At 42.7% G+C, this 17,545-nt stretch overlaps 1 protein-coding gene across 1 annotated transcript; it reads left to right on the forward strand.

Moving 5' to 3' along the window:
- The first annotated feature begins 8,768 nt into the window (after window positions 1-8,768).
- LOC6605859 (palmitoleoyl-protein carboxylesterase NOTUM) lies at window positions 8,769-17,516 on the forward strand. The gene is made up of 4 exons (XM_002030637.2): window positions 8,769-8,843; window positions 14,111-14,504; window positions 14,570-15,082; window positions 15,149-17,516. Exons 1-4 carry the CDS (start codon window positions 8,769-8,771, stop codon window positions 16,180-16,182), a joined length of 2,016 nt encoding a protein of 671 aa, XP_002030673.1. The 3' UTR covers window positions 16,183-17,516.
- Window positions 17,517-17,545: the final 29 nt, after the last annotated feature.

Genomic DNA, 17,545 nt, shown 5'->3' on the forward strand with positions numbered 1-17,545 from the left:
ATGTGGGTGGGAGCCCAGATGAGCAGGCGCCAGCCGACTCTCGAGATTCCACGAATTCGGAAATTGGTGACAATATGTGAATATGGTGATATTTTTGGGTTCTCCTGGTCATTAAGCTATATTTTATTGTATATAAATTACTTTACTGTTTATGAATTAAAATATTGATAATTAACTATTCTTAGGTACATAAACACACTGTATAAGTTTGTAGAGTTTTAATATTACGAAAAATAGTATTACAAACACTTAAAGGTATGACAACTATTCGATAACTATTCGATTCGATTAATTATTAAACAAATTTTAATTATGTAAACAAAGTGCATTTTCTGTACCACAGCAAGATAAGTTGACAAACTCATTAACAAATAATAAAACTTAAATCACTTCTCTTATCATAAATTTAGTTTATCTATTCAAATCCTTTTTAAACCTTAAGTTTATGGACTTTCGTCATTATGTAATAGTACGCTAATATGCTAGGCAAACAAACAACGGTTAATTAATCACAACTATTGTTTACTATTGTAAAAAGTGCCCAAGTGAACATTTGATCCTTTTGACGAGATCAAAGTGGTTTGCCTCTGAAACTGGAGATTGTTATTTTTTTCGGCATATAAAAGTGGAAATGGAAATAGAGAATGGTTCCGGGTTCTGGAGAAGAACTTCTGGGCGAGGCGGAGGGGCGTGGCAACCGGTGACATATGTAGGTTGCGCTTAGTAGCTTAGAATCAAAGTCGGATCAGCGCAAAATTCTGTGATCTTCTCTGATCTCCAGCGATTGCGCTCTGCCGACGTCGCTGCCGCTGCTCTGCCGCTGTCGGCTGAACACTTTGATGTCCTAATTGGTTTATTACTTTGTCGGCATCTCCAGTCTTCTTTGTGTTTCTGTTTTTTTCTCTCCACCTATCCAGAACGCTCTCCCTCTCTCCATGCACTGGAAAATATTGAGTACTTGAATGCGTTACAGATACAGATACTTTACAGCTTAAAGTTAAGAACAGCACTAATAATTAAGAATATAAATTTAAATTTGGGATAAATAGAAAAATTAGGAAATGAGTATAATTATTATTTTCAATTATTGTCTGTCCATTATTCATATATTATAATTACATTATAATAATAATGACATCTTTAGTCATATATCTTTATATTTATTCCAACAAAACTATGATTTTAAAGTTTTGAATTTTTATATTATTTTTCAAAGAAAGTTAATATACTTAAATACTCTCTGAAACTTAAGTTTGCATATAAAAAGCATATAAAAAGATTTAATATTATTTTCCCTATGTAATATCTTTCTGTGCACTTTCTGCTGTGGCTGGAGTCTGTTTTATGCCGTTGCCTGTTTTATTTATTTCTTTATTTCCCTGGGCTTTCATGCTGCAGCCAGGGACTTGGGTTGAGATACGACCTGGGGCCCGGCTTTGGCCCGAAATGGAGCTTAACGAGTGAGCACGCGCACAGAACGGGATGGTTGATGGCTGATGGTCGATGGTCGATGGGATGGTATGGTATGGTATGGTATGGTCGCTGGGCCCCGGGGCACCGAGATCCCGAACTGGAAAACGATCTACCCAAGCTCCCCAGCCGGCCCAGAGAATTCCCCATTGGAAGACCCGACCCCAGCCGCTCTTAGCCTTCACAATGTTGCCGCGTGTGCGCTCAATCAACATGTTGCGATATCAGCGCAATTTGTCATCTTATAAACAACAGAGAGCGCGGCTGAAATTCTCATTCTGGCCAGGTCCGATGGCATCGTGATCAGAAGCAGTTTAAGCCACTGGCCGGGCTAAAAGCAGAACAACAGCAAAAGAGCAGAAGAGCAGACCATCGGAACATCACAATGGCCAACTACCAGGAAACCGTTTTCCCAAATCGCCCATCTTCCATCTTATAGCCCACATATCCCATCCCATCCCATCCCACAGCTCACATCTTATATCTCAGTTCGTTTGCTGTGCGGTGGTCCTGTGTGAAGTTCGCCGTATTCAAAGCACAAGAAAACTCAATCAAGGGCCTCGTAAATCTTGGCACAATTTGATGAGTGCACAGTGGGAGACAATGGGCATGGGCCGTGACCCGTGCACAGTGGGCTTGCTACCATTTTATGGTGGCATTAAGGATTCCTTACAGCAACTTCAACTGTCTAGAATATTCCTGCAATGGGTAGCAGTTTTTGACAAACATTTTTAACTAATTGAAATAGTAGATAAAGTGGAATAAAATAAATGGAATTTAGAAAATAATCAAAATTTAAAAAATATCAAAAAATTTAACCCTTAACAGAAAAAGTTTTATAAAAAAAAAAATATTTTGGTTGTCTGAAATTGATTAAACTTTAAAGCACAGACTTAAGATGTTTCATTAACTTATAAAAGCGCATGAACGGAATAGATTACTTTCAAATTTTTAAGCAACTGACTTGTGTATCCGTACCACTGTGCTGCCCAGCAAGTGGTTCCAAATTTCTCGGCTTATTGATTATGGCCGACGCATCGGCGCATCCAGTTCCATTTCCGATTCGTCATCATTGCCACCAGCTGTGAGATTCTTGAGGATTCAATCGGAGCTATGATGGCGCGATGTGTGTGGCGGATGTGTTTTGACATTTCGAGTTGCTCGAAATGGGAATCTCGTCGATTTCCAACCCGTAGTCGGATCATCAAAAGTGATGCGTCGAAGTGGCGAGCGGGGCTGGTGTCGATTCCGCAGCTGATCCGGGGCATTATAGATCGTCCCCGTGTGTCCCGCTGTTGTGATCCGGTCGCAGCAGGCGTTGCTCCGATCCTCCGGCTGCACCAATGGCATCGCTGTCCCATAATCTACACACCACCATCGGCGGACCTTTTGAAGGTCCTTTGGGCCAAAGGCGAACACACACGCCGCCGCATAGCAGCATATGCAAAACACAATGAGGTTCTTTGAAGCGCATCGCATTCGCCTCCTTCAGGTAAGCGACAATTATTTATCTTACAAATTTACCTGAAATTAAATACTTTCGTTTGACGGCGCTGCTGCGCAATGCAGCGCTACACAAAAGGCGACAAATTCCCTCTTTTTGCCATGTGTGCGTCGTGTTTTCATTTTTTTGTCTTTAATCAGCGGCTGTTGCTTTGATCACCATCTCGGGATCGCCATCGCCATTGCCATCAGCACCACCTGACAAGGTGCTACGTTTAAGTCCCTCCCTGCTTCCTGGCTGCCCACCTATGTACCTGCGCTCGAAGGTGTGACAAGTCAGCGGATTTGCGTGTTGCTTCTTGCGAAATATTTAAAATGCAAGATTATCGCCCAAAAAGGCTAGCTCGCCGCACTTAATCCTGCCGCTGCAGCAGGCTCTCCAATTTCAACCAACCAACTTACACAGAGAATATTTATACTCGGCAATAAAAAGTGAAAAACTCGAGGTAAAATTATGACTTTTTGAATGATAAGATTTTATTTGATATCGCTTACTTTAAATAATTACACTGTTAAATGTTAAAGTGGAAAAACGAAATGTGAAACATAGTTCATAGTATCTGAAATGGTTAAAAATGTATTAATAACAAAAGAAAAAGCGATTGATACATTTTCTTTGAAATACTCCAAATTTCGAAAAACAAAAATAAGAAATATTTCTTTGTTTTCATTTCCCACTGTGTACAAAATAATGCCGTTTTTGATCTTGCCGTGTGCTCGACTAATTAGCAAAGAAAGCCGCAGAAACAGCGAAGAGAGCGGTGGATGTAGGAACAAAACCATTTCGATTAAAGCAAAATCCACCGACAACTAATTCAATCCAATAATAATCGCGCAATCATAATTACACGAATCTTTCGAAAAAGTAATCCAGACCCAGTTTCAGTCGCAGTCCCGATCCCGATCACAATCCCAATCCCAGAGAAAGACACAAACGAAGATCAACCGACCGACCGACCGACCGGCTGAGCGATCTTAGCCGGAATTCTATTGCCGCCTGTGGCAACAAGAACAACAGCAGCGGCAGCGGCAGCAGCAGCACTAACAATAACAACGTCAACAACAACAGGTTGCCGCCGCCTGAAGTGCTTCGTGGCCCAGACAAACGTTAAGATTGTAATAACCATGTTAAAAGCAATTTACGTTTAAAGTGCTACCGTGATACGCCGCCGATGCGTTTCTTGATTAAGAACAGAGGGGATGCTGGAAAAAGAAGGAAAGGGAGAGGGGAGAGAGGAGAGAGGAACTGGACTTGCATTTATTTGGCGGCAAGAAATGCGCATACCCGTTACCTCGCCAGCAATAGGGTATGTTGCACTCCACATAAAGAAGGAGATTAAGAGACTATGGTGTTCCTAAAAAATATTTTATGTCATATCAATCTGATTGTGTATATATGTTTTAAAATATATCTGAAAGTGTTTTATTATTAAGATTTATAAATGATATATTTATTGCAAGTGGTATATATATGGAGTATAGCTTAAATGAATATCGAAAGATATAATTATCTTGAGCAATCCACGAACGCTCATAAGTATGCAACGTTGTGTATCATATCACAGCATAAAAATTACTGTTCAAATATCTGAAAGTCTAGAATCCTTTATTACTATGTTAGTAAGTTCATGTAAGTAAGTAAGTTAGTAAGTTTCATGTTAATAATTAAGAAAGTTGTCATATCAAATTCCTTTCCTACTTAGCACTTAAAAATGCAATTAAGTAGTTAGCTGAAATGACATCAAGGAAGAAAGTACAGGGTATCCTATAGTCGAGGCATCTTCTTCTTTCACGTTACTTATTTGGCTCCCTTGGGAACTTTCCTTTCATATTCACAGTCCACTTAACACGCGCGTCGCACAATGCGCCTCAAAACACAAATGAGCAGAGTTCTGCGCATGCGTCGCTGTTGCTGCTGCTGCTGTTGCTGATGCTGATGTTGCTGCTGCCCCAACGGTGGCGTTGGTAACCTCAGAAAATCTGTGCTGGCGGCGCGCTTTGATGTTCGGAATGGCGTGTGCCCCAATGCAGAGATTTTCGCTTTGTTGTTTCGCCGACTTTGTCTACGTCTTCGTTGCCGGCCAACAACAACACCATCGCCATGCAACAGCAATTTGCCGCCAAGTGGACCGCAGCAGCAGCAGCAGCAGCACAAACTGAGGAGCGTGCAACATTGGAGCGTGCGATCCGAGAGAGTGCCACCAGAAAGTGGTTGCCCCATGGCCAAGTGTGGAAACCATTTCAGGCATCTCTGGCGGTCTATGGAGCTACCATAGAGCTGAACGCCTATTGAACAAATCGTTTATTTCCAAGAGATAAGAAAATGAATAGAAATTTAACCAGAAATTAAGATTTAACAATAACTTTTGTAAAATCATATCCTGATTTATTATAATGATTATCTATGCATTTGCCTAGAGTTCTTAATAAAGTTTAGGTAAAATGATTTAAAATTTCCATAAAGCACCTGGTGACCATGCAACATCACTGACCTCCGTCAATTGAGAGCTATGCAATTATGAATCCCGGTTGGAAGAAATTAGAGATGGATGGAGAAATGCTGCTGCCGACTGGAGTTTGGATGCTGGATTCTGGATGCTGGCTGCTGGAGCCTCGACGCACCTGTTGCGTTTCCCACAGCGAGCGGCCGCTTTGGTTTTTCGCAAAATAAAGATGAAGAAACGCCGGAGAACAGTTGTGCAGCGGATCCTGAAATCGGGCAAAAGGATCAAAGGACGTGACCGTGACTGGGCCGAACCGATAATAAAGTTGTGCATTAAATGAAATTTTAATTGCTTATCGGCGACCGGCGATCCGGGAGCCCATCTGTTGGGCTTAGAGCGGCCGAATGGCCGACTCGATTGATGTCAAGCGATCGGTCGGTCGGCGCTTTGAAGATTATGCCCAAAGTTATGAGGCTGAGGTAGAGGCTCTGTATTCCAGGTGCTCCGTTCTCCAGGTGATCAGATCGGCCTATGCGAAATTATATAGCTCAGCAGCGGTGGTAGCGATGTAGCAGCTTTAACTACGCAGTGCCTGTCGCTTCCTCGCCGTCCTCTTTCTCGTCATCGTCATCGTCATCATCCTCATCATCATCAACATCGTCATCATCTTCCGCTGGGGCATCGCATCAGCTGGCGCTGCTGCTTGTTGCTTGCTGCTTGCTATTTGCTGCATGCGGCAGAAGATGAAACGCGGCGGCAACACTTTGATGCGGCCAAGATCAAAGCCGCCGATTGTTTACATAATAGTGGCCTTTGAAACGGAACAATAGAATGCCAGGATCAAAGACACCGACCAGTTTACCCGGTTAGTGCGCTTAAGCGAAATAAATGTCCATGTCCGTCCGCCCGTGATCTGTTTTTCCTGGCCCCACACCGCAAGAAAATGTTTGCTTTTTTGGATCAGTCAAAATCATTTGAGTAAGCTTTATCAAATTGGCACAACAATTACCATCTAGTTTTTTCAGTGAGTACTTTTTTTTAACCAAGTTAGCTAAAAATTGTTATTAATTAATTTTGGACAAAGGTTTTTTCCAGTGTAGTAAAAGTAGCACACCTTGCTGGGGTTGGAAACATCACCGCTTTGCGTGCTGTGGTAAAGTAAAGTTTTTAGGCGAACGACGAAAATAATACAAATTGTTTTTGACACTTATCAGAATACATGGGATTTGTGACTTTCGTTTAAAAGAAACCATTTTATTGTATTCCGTAATTAAGAGTTACATTAATTTAATAAATAAATCAATTCCAGTTTACAACATAGTTTATAGTCTTTCTATTTTAGATGCTATCATTAAAAATATAAAAGCACGATTCAAATCTAAGATAGCAAGAAATAAACAAATCATTAAAATTTTAATGCAATAATTTGTTCTTACCCAACTTTAATATATTAACATTAAAAGATTTTGTTAATGCCACAATATTTTACGGTGCAGTAAAAGTAGCACTCATCACAGCCAGATGATCATCCCTATGGCAAAATCGTCATGGAGTGTCTTTGAATTTGTGCTGCTGTAATTGCTGCTGTTGCTGTTGCAGCAGCCGAAGGAGTTGCAACTGCAACTGCGACTGCAACTGCTGCTGCTGCTGATTGCGCGTCAAATGTTTATGGCATTCATCGCGTGCTGGCGGCGTTTTAATTGCTGGAACGGCACAAGCGCCAAGTGGATGGTAGATGGTAGATGGCCACGCTGCGTATGAGCAATGCGAGCATCAATAATCTCCTGAGATGCTGCCGCCGCCGTTGTCGCATAATAATTGCGTGTACTTAATGCATAAATATTGCACTGAATCGGACTGGTCGACCGGGTCGGCTCCTTTCTATTTGCCACTTTTAAGTTTGCCGCCGCCGTCGCCGCCAGTTGGACATCATTTTTTCATGCGCTGTTTTGTTTTTCTCATTTTTCTCTCCTTGCCTTCTTCCTTTAGGCCTACAATTTCTATTGAAGCAGCGCTGCGGCGGCGGCGAACAGCTAAAATCAATTTGGTCAGTGATAAAATTTTTCGCAAAAGCGAATCAATTTTATGCTTGTGCCGGGGTGTCGTTGAGGCGGGGGTAAATCGTAAAAAGTATTTCGATTTCGGGGCCAAATACGGCAAAAATCAAAAGGCCCAAAAACAAAAAAAAAAAAGATTTTTTAATGATCTCTTATTAATTAAGTTTGCTTTATAGAAGGAGAAGAGTGTGGCAAGGGTCTGCTGCCGGAACGGGGAATTCGCCTTTAGATTTACAATTAGATAAAAGTCGCTGGCTACTTTATTAAGATTTTATGTCTTTAAGCCGCATCCAAGCTGCCGAATGTCCAGGGCCATATCAAAATTGCTCCGTTTCCACGAAACGCCGACAGCCATAAAACACCAAATGACCCAGCCAAAAACCAAAAAAAAAAAAATAAAGGGAAAGCAATAAAAGCATATATATGCGATGAGCGAATTATGAGAGTTTGCATTATAATTGCAATTACACTAAATTAGCATTAACCGAGCAAAACGAAAAAAAAGAGGCGCAGTCAAAAAACAAAAGACTTAGGCAGCGAACTCGAGCGAGAAGACCAGAAGCGCGTTGAGTTTCATTTCGGCATTCGATTAAGCAGATCAAAGGGAACCTTAATACGCTTATTAACAAGTAGCTGCTGCTGTTGCTGCTGCTACCGTCGCTGCCACTGCCACCGCCACCGCCTCTCAGTTGGCGTCGCAGTTGCAGCGCTGCCCGCGATTCTCTCAAATTGCATTGCCCTGCAGTTTATTATTAGTTTTGTTATTATTTTGCGTATTCTAAACAAAAACGCAGTACCGCTGCGAACCGAGAGCACGTGAGAGAGAGGGAGAGCAACGACGTCGACCGCAGCAGCGAAGGCGGCAGCGGCAGCGGCGGTAGCAGAGCGGCAACAGCAACTTCGGCACTTCCACAGCGCAAGGTAAAAATTTCATTCCGTGGCGAGCATTCGACGTGAGCGGACGTTTTGAGCGCGTGTGCCGTGCCGCAGATAACGAAACATCGCAGTGCTATCACCAGAATTGAAAACAGAATCGCATCAAATACATTATACTTCACAGTTGAATGACGAGAAATCGGAAAAGAAAAAATCCCCCGCCCTTCTAAAGAAATCAAAATCACAAGTTGATAAGTGCCAAAACAAAAATCAATACCGATCGCCTACAATGCAGCGCCCCAAAAAGTGCTCAAAACTGTGCTGAACAAATATTATAAAAGAAAAAAAAAATAAGCAAAACAAACAACAGAAAATCTATATTTAATCTATACTATATCTATGTGTAATCGAATCGAAAATGGCAGTCGAACAAATTGATAAAATGGCAGCTAAAGCCGGAGAAGCTACACATAAATGGATTAAGCCACAGCAGGTGAGTTATCAAAAGCGAACGCCGCAATACGGTAGCCCCACAAATGAAATATGAAGCTGCTGCGAAATATTATCAAAAAATAAATAAAAATGAATATAATCGAAAGAGCGGGGGGATATCAAAAGTTGCCGCTTAAGCTGAAAGCCCAAAAAATACAGTAGCACGTCAATTAAAATTAATAGCTTCCGACTTAAGCCGCTGGCCAGGTTGTGAGAACTCGGTTGCGAAAACACCGAAAACTGAAAACCCTCTACGGCTTTATTTACGACATTTGCATAGTCGGGTCGAAATCAATTTGAAAATCCTTTGCAAGGGCATAAAAAACGAGATTAAATTTGCCTGCGTGCGCAAAAAGCCACAGAAAAGGCGGAAAACAAAAACAGCAAAGAAAAATAAGTTGCAGATTGGCGATGGGTTGGGGGGCAGGGGTAGTCGGCTGGTGCGGATGGGAAGAAAACAAAAAGGCCGACAGAAATGAGCGGGGAATGGGTCTTTAAGTGTAGCTAACCAAAAACCCTCATCAGCAGCAGCAACAACAAAGTGCAGGCCGCCTTCGTGCGCTCCAAACTGGAGATCCCCCCACATCCCCAGATCCTCACATCCCCATAGCCAGGCCACAGCCACATCTACTCCACTCCTCGGCCGTAGTAGCTACTGTTTTCAAAGTTAAGATCAATGAGTGCGACGACGATGCCTTGGGTTTTTGTAGTTGGCCCGAACTGCACGGCAAACAATTTTATTGGTTATATAAAACTAGAGAGACTTACAGCAATCTGAATAGCTTGATGATCCGTTCCTCCAGCTTTGTCTTAACTTAAGGTGTTTAAAGTATAAACGTTCTAGATAAAATCAGCCTATCAGCCTATACTATTAGCTAGTACAACTTCTAATCAAAAATTGATTTTATTTAATGTTTCGATTACATTTGACCCTTTATTAACTAACCACTCTGCTGCAGTAGAAACTATGAAAACCATATTAATGTTAAAGATTCCCCCAAATTTCTCTCGGTGCACTGCTGGCCAGCTTCGATCTGCTTTGCAACATGCCGCAAACATACACGAGTCCATGGGCGGCAAAGTACAAAGCCGAAAACGGCACGGGTTTAGCGCGCTCGGAGTAAAAAGCGATCAGCGGGCAGCAAGCGGTAAAGCCGACCGCTTGGCAGACGTGCGCACATCCACAGATACAGATACTCAGATACAGATACAGATACAAACTCAGATCAGGCCGGTCTAATAACGCTGCTGTTGGCACTGGCTACACGTTTCGGCGGCTTCGCTTTTGTTGTTGCCGCTCCACTACCGCTTCATACCCATACCCATACCCATACCCATACCGAATATACCCCTTCGGATTCCCATTCCCATTCCCGCTGGCCTGCGGCTTCATTTGAGGCTGCTTCCGAATTACCTGTGCCTTTGCCATGCCAGCAATGCAGTAGCAACAGCAGCCACTGCGTTATTTCCCTGCCATAAAAAGTATTAAATTGCCGCAAACAGGTGTATTTTTATGCCCGCCAGGCAGAGGAAAACAACTGAAACCATAAGGGGCGGAGCGTTCAGGTTTCGGGAACTGCAATTATGAGCGCCTAGGCCCGTGGCTTTAACTATTCTAAACATTATATTACAACGACAACAGCAAAAAGCGCAATTCAGGTCACAAACGCTGAACAAATCAATCTTTTACAGCTGGCCAGGATTAGGCAGGTAAAAGTGGGAAAGTTAGCAAATTACCATGGAAAATTAGCACGCAAAGTTATGCAGTGCGAAAAACCATAAAGATGACTAAGTGTGGATTGTTATCTTTTAAGTTATATAGTAATTTTAAAATATTAATTTAATAATTTAGGCAAAACATGTACAAAATATTTGTTTTTTAAACATATTTTGCTGACAATTTTATATTACATAATCATATGTGTTTGGTAAATTTGAAAACATGCATACTTTAGTTTCTGTAACTCATAAAGGGTCCTTCATGACAAATAAATATTAATAAATATTACTATTGTTCTCTGGGTTCCCAATACGATCGCTTACATTTTGGCAATATATTTTTTTTAATTTTTTATTTTATTTGTTAAGAGCGCGCTCTCTTTCGTAACGATTCTGGTTACGCGCGCAAACTGAAGGCAATTGTAGCCGGCAAACAACAGAGAGACCGGGACAGAGACAGCGATATGGGTGGGGTGAAAGAGACGGGGCAGCGCAAGTCAAACAAACTGGCAGCAGGAACCACAACAACAACAACAACAGCAAATAAAACAATAACAACAATAACAAGAACAAGAAGTGCCATGAGAACGGCAACGGAAGTTTATTTATGCCCCAGACCGCTGTTTGTTTAAGCGTATTGCGATAAGCTGCGAGTGACTGAAAAAGCGCTCGTCCGTTCGTAGTTGTTGTTGCTGCTGCAAGTGCGCCAAGAATAACAACAACAACAATGGCAGCGAAGTGGAGCTGCCTCCACTTTTCCGATCGCAGCGACGACGGCCTCCCTTTGATTTGGACAAGGTCGTTATGGATTGTGCTTAGATAATTCAAAGTACAGGCAAGCCTCGCTAAGTCAAACAACTAACAGAAATTATTAAAAAAATACTTATTTTTTTAAACAACTTTTATTTTTAGATATTACTCATTTCAAAGCATATTGTTTTAAAATTTGGATCTTAAACTTTGTTATATTTGTACATAAAATATTGTTCAAATCTGGTTTGGTCCATGGCATGAAAAATTACAATTGAAATATCAGAATAATTGACATTAATTTATATCAGCCATTGCAAATATGGTTTAAGCTATTTGAAATCGAATCAACTTTCACGAATTGCCATAACTCGCAATCCCTAAGCTAATGCAAATGGCAATTCGATTAAAAACACTTAAACGGGGCGCACATTTGCAGTCAATTGCCACCGCAATCGAATCAAATCAATTCAAGTCACAACGGGGCGTATACTCGATTTTTTTAATAAATGAAAAATATAAAAAAAAACCCTGCATATAAAGAACGCTTAGCGCCATCGCGTAGCAAACGCGAGCGAGTATTTGCAGCAATTAATAAAAACTGACAATATAATCGGTGCGACAAGTAGTTGGCTGCCAGCCAGCAACCCAGACATTCGAATCGAATAAAATCGAATGGAATCGCTCCTTTGTCGGCTTCGCCAGTCGGTGGAGGGGGTAGGGGTAGGTAGCTAGGTGTATGAGTTAAAAAAGGTGGAAAAAAGAAGAAAATAAGGCAAATATTAATAAGCAGTGCCCGCAATTAATAGCGCAACTTAAGACTCTATATAGGGTAATTAAGCGGCGCTTGTGAACATTTTTCCTTTGGCCACGCCGCCTCTGTTTTTGTTTTCTGTTCGTCGGCGCTGCCGTTTTCTTTCGTTTTTTTTATTTTGTTATTATTATTATTCCCCCCCCCCCCCCCCCCCCCCCCCCACAACAGGTAAACAACAAGTGCAACGTACGCTCACCCGTATCTCTAGGTGTATCTGTATCTGTATCTGTTTCTTTGCCGGTGTTTACTCAAACGTAAATCCGCGCACGCACACGTGAAATCTTTTTATTTGTATTTATTTTACTTTTTTTTGTTGGTTTTGTTGTTTTTTTTTTGGTTGGTGGTTCATTGTGACCGCAGTTGGCGCAGTTGAACTAATCAACAATGGAAACTACTCATCTGGTGCTGAGGAGCGAGCTCTTGTCAATTTCGTTGTTTGGCGGCAAACATCAGACGGCGAGCGGCTAAGACGACCCGAAAAATATCCAAACCTGTTGTGTAAGCGAAGTGCAGAGTGGAAAAATCTCAAGGGGATGGGGTGAGAACTAGAAGAATGGGGCGGCAAGTTAGGTCTGAAAAAGCTGGCAATGGAAGTACTTCCTAAAAAGTATACATAACTAAAACAAGATTTGCTAACAAAAAAAAGAAAACTATACCTTTAAATTTCCGCAAACAAATTGATGGCTTTCATAAATCAAGCTTGCGCACATCTTAATCGAAATTTATAAAGCATACTGTCAAATAAAATCAATTCACCATTATTAAAACGTTATCAACTTGGGTATTTGTCAATGATTTTGTTAAACCAAATTTATCTGAATTCCTGCATTTTGCATAATTCATTTGAATCGAGGAGGGGAACCAGATTGTTGGGTTTATAAATACATAAGTGGCAAAACCACCGATATATATGGATATATTTTAATGACGGCTAGCCGGCTACCGTTAGTACCACTTTGCATTCGAATTGAGTTGGCCCAAACGAAATTATACTTTGTAGGCCTTTGACCAATATAATTGCTAGCGTTTCTTGTTGCTCTTGTTGTTGTTTCGTTTCGTGTTTGTGTCATTTGCATTTTGCTGTCTGCAAATTGTCGTGGCTGGCGGCAACGAATCGGCAGGAATCGGCGGACTTCAAAGGCCCTGTATAAACATTGATTGAAGATTTCTTTACGATTTCTGAATGGTTATTTATGCGGAGGCAAGACCGTAGACAGAATTGACAGACTGACACACTGAGACACTAAAATCGTTGCCCGTGCTGTCGGCAAATGTGTTTTGTTGTTCTTATTGTTATTGTCTTATTTACAAATTGCTGGAAAATAGCTAAACAAAAACCCCAACTCGAACTCGAAGTCGAGAATCCGCGAAACGACGAAGCAAATCGCCAGATAGCTCATTTGATTGATGTGTGTAAGAGAGAGAAAAAAAAAAAAGGGGGGGGGGAGGGGGGGGGGGCGTTGAACATGAGGGAAAAAGAAACAACGAGGCGACCTTAAGTTCAAAGCCAAGAACTGGTGATTACCACGCGTCAGCGGCCATGACATTGTCAAATTGAAATTTGTTTGACTGGCCCACGGGGCGTATGATTAACAACAATTTCTTGCCATGTTTGACTAAATACCTTAAGGTTGTCTCTCCTCGCTGCTCTCTATGTAAAAACCAAAAACAACAAGAAATCTACCAAAAAAAAAAAAAAAATGGAGACAAAGGGAAAGGTGGGGGAAAACAACACAGCGAAACGGCAGGCGGCAAAAATTTCTTTGATCTTATCGCAAAGCTTCTTGCTCGCATTTTGATCAAAGCAAGTTTTCCGCCAAAAACACACACACACACACAATGGGTCGCGTGAGAGAGCCGTGAGTGATTTTTCGGCCCAAACAGAGAGCAGCATCTCTTCGCTCATCTTAGCCATGTATTGTTAACTTTGTTAACTGTGAACCCACACTAAAAGCAATTCTCTTTGCCGCTCTTTTCTCCATCAGCCGCTGCTAACGCTTCTGCTGCTCTTGGCCACGTTTAGTCAGCTGCCGGCCGTGTGCAGCAGCAGCATCTTGGATGCAGCGAGTCTGCAGGAGAAGGATCCGTTGAGGGACACCAGCATGAACATGATCCAGCGCAACTACATGGTGATGCACTCAGCCAGCGGCTCCGGTGACCACAGCCGCTCCCTGAAGCGCGCCATTCTGGCCAACTCGAGCATCACCTGCAACGATGGCAGCCATGCCGGCTACTATCTGCGCAAGCATCCCAGCTCAAAGAAGTGGATCGTTCTGCTCGAAGGTGGCTGGCACTGCTTCGATGTGCGCTCGTGCCGCTCCAGATGGATGCGATTGCGCCACCTTATGACCTCCTCCCAGTGGCCAGAGACGAGAGATGGTGAGTCTGATACAAAAAGGATTGAATAACAACGATTTCTAATCATTTCATTCTTCATTTTCCAGTTGGAGGCATTCTATCGCCCCATCCCGAGGAGAATCCCTACTGGCACAATGCCAACCATGTGCTCATCCCGTACTGCAGCAGTGATTCGTGGTCGGGAACGCGAACGGAGCCGGATACCAGCGATCGGGAGAACAGTTGGCGGTTCATGGGAGCCCTGATCCTGCGCCAGGTGATCGCCGAGCTAATTCCCGTGGGATTGGGTCGTGTGCCCGGTGGCGAACTGATGCTCGTGGGCTCATCGGCTGGTGGCCTGGGTGTAATGCTCAATTTGGATCGCATTCGAGACTTTCTGGTCAACGAGAAAAAGCTACAGATCACAGTGAGAGGAGTGAGTGACTCGGGTTGGTTCCTGGACAGAGAGCCATACACGCCGGCGGCAGTGGCCTCCAATGAGGCAGTGCGTCAGGGTTGGAAGTTGTGGCAGGGCTTGCTGCCCGAGGAGTGCACCAAAAGTCATCCCACGGAGCCATGGAGGTGTTACTATGGATACCGACTATATCCCACTTTAAAAAGTAAGTTTGTCTATGACATGAAGTGATTTTAGATTTTATTTAACCCACATTTTCTCCTCCAAACAGCTCCGCTTTTCGTTTTCCAATGGCTTTTCGACGAGGCCCAAATGCGAGTGGATAACGTTGGAGCACCCGTAACGCCGCAGCAATGGAACTACATCCACGAAATGGGCGGCGCCCTGAGATCCTCGCTGGACAATGTGAGCGCAGTGTTTGCACCCAGTTGCATAGGTCATGGGGTGCTCTTCAAACGGGATTGGGTCAATATCAAGATCGACGATATATCCCTGCCCTCGGCGCTGCGCTGTTGGGAGCACTCAACGCGCAGCCGGCGTCATGACAAGCTCAAGCGTTCCACGGAGCCATCGACGGCGGTCTCGCATCCAGCACATGCCAATAACCAAAGACACCAGCGACACCGTCAGCGGCTGCAGCGCCAGAAGCAGAACAATGTGGCCCAATCTGGAGGGCAGCAGCGTAAGCGCAATCACCTGAGCAAGGAGGAGCGAGAGGAGCGGAAACGATTGCGCCAGGAGCAGCGACAGAGGCGGAAGCAACGCCGCCGCCAGCAGCAGCAAAAGAAGGCCAATGGCGGGCAGGAGCATCGGAATAAGAAGGACAACAGCCCCAAGTCGAGCAATGGCAATGATCAGCGGAAACAGCGACGGCGCCAGCAATTGACAGCCGAGGAAAGGCAGGAGCAGCGCAAGCGACGCAGGAAGGCGCAGCAGCAGCAGATGAAAATGCAGCGGGAACAGCCGGCGGCGGGAGTTTTCCTGGAAGCGAGTGCGCCCCAGAAGACACGCTCCTCCAACAACGCCTCCGCGGGCACAAAGTCCAAGAAGCGACATCGCGTACCGCGAGTGCCGGAGAAATGCGGTCTCCGTCTGCTGGAACGCTGCAGTTGGCCGCAATGCAATCACTCGTGTCCCACGCTCACCAATCCCATGACCGGCGAGGAGATGCGCTTCCTCGAGCTGCTCACCGCCTTTGGCTTGGACATCGAGGCGGTGGCCGCCGCTCTGGGAGTCGATATGCACACGCTCAACAATATGGAGCGCACCGAGTTGGTCAACATGCTCACCCAGCAGGCCAACTAGGCTCACCAAAACCTGTACCCTTTGGGGGGATTCGAAAGTGGGCATGCAAATCGTAGGAGAAGGAAAATACTTAAGAAATTTTATGCAAAATTTCTTAGTTTCTAACTTAAAGCAAACAAAAATTGACTTTTTAACTCTGACACGTTGGTTCAAAAAGCTTGAATATTTTTCAAACTACACAAAAGTTTTGAACCTTAACGATGTTAGCTATTCTTTAAATCATTTATAAGAAGTCCTTATTTTTAGTTTTTATTATTTTCGAAAAAAGAGTACCCTACGATTTGCTCGCACTTTTTGGAGGTCCATAGAACTCGAGCCACCCTACTGTAAATAGGCGCCCTGTATATATATAGTTTGTAGGTGGGGCCGCTCTGTACATATTACATAATACCACCCCAAAAAAAAACACACACTCACATTAGAGGAGACACCTCCAATTCCTAGAACACACCAAGAAGAAAAGACATGCGCATAGTACCCAGTAATTAAGCAGAATTTATTTATAGTCCTACTCGAACTGCAACTCCTATTCGTATTCGTATTCGTACTCGTATTCACATTCACATTCGCCACATTTATTCATTCGCATTCTGCAATCATAATCAAAGAAATGAAATCTGCTTAACGAGAAACTAAACACAAATGCAACCACAAGACTGTTTTTATGTTTTTTTTATATATTGATACATAGCATAGTTTACATAGATATGTATGCTTAATGAACGTAAATGTTTATGTAATTTATTTGATAATTTATGGCCCGTTTAGGATTTTACGTGTGTGTGGAATCTAGACTGTTTCAAATGCCCCACGCATATGATTATTATTTTTTTATGTATTTTTTTTATATACATTTATTTTGTACCTACCTCAGATCAGTAAGAATGAATGAAATTGATAAAAGCTGCCTTCACATATCATTGCGTACCTGTGCAACGAAAATCAAATACTTAAACTTAATACCGCCCGCATTCCGTTAAATAAAAGAAATAAATAAATACAATAGCTAACCAGAAGCGAAGTGAACAAATCGAATAAATAATTGTAGCAATGTTTGTAAAGAATTTCTAGATAAGCGAGAATAAATCGCACACAAATTAACTATTTAACGCTAGTAACTTATGCTAAGCCTGTACAGAACTGGTTGAAGTTTAGCCCTAAGAATTGTTGTACTTAAACTTAGTGATAAGCATAAACGTAATGCAATTCGCAAGCTTATTAGCTTTTGTTAGCGTTGTTCAAATGAACTGGTTATCATTTTCAAAAGATGAAATCGACCAATATTTGAAACAGGAAACCAATCCAATAAACCCGACAAAATAATTAAATGCAAACGCCGTCTAACTATTTATTTATTTATATA

Source organism: Drosophila sechellia, chromosome 3L (genome assembly GCF_004382195.2).
Source record: "Drosophila sechellia strain sech25 chromosome 3L, ASM438219v1, whole genome shotgun sequence".
Lineage (NCBI taxonomy): Eukaryota > Metazoa > Arthropoda > Insecta > Diptera > Drosophilidae > Drosophila > Drosophila sechellia.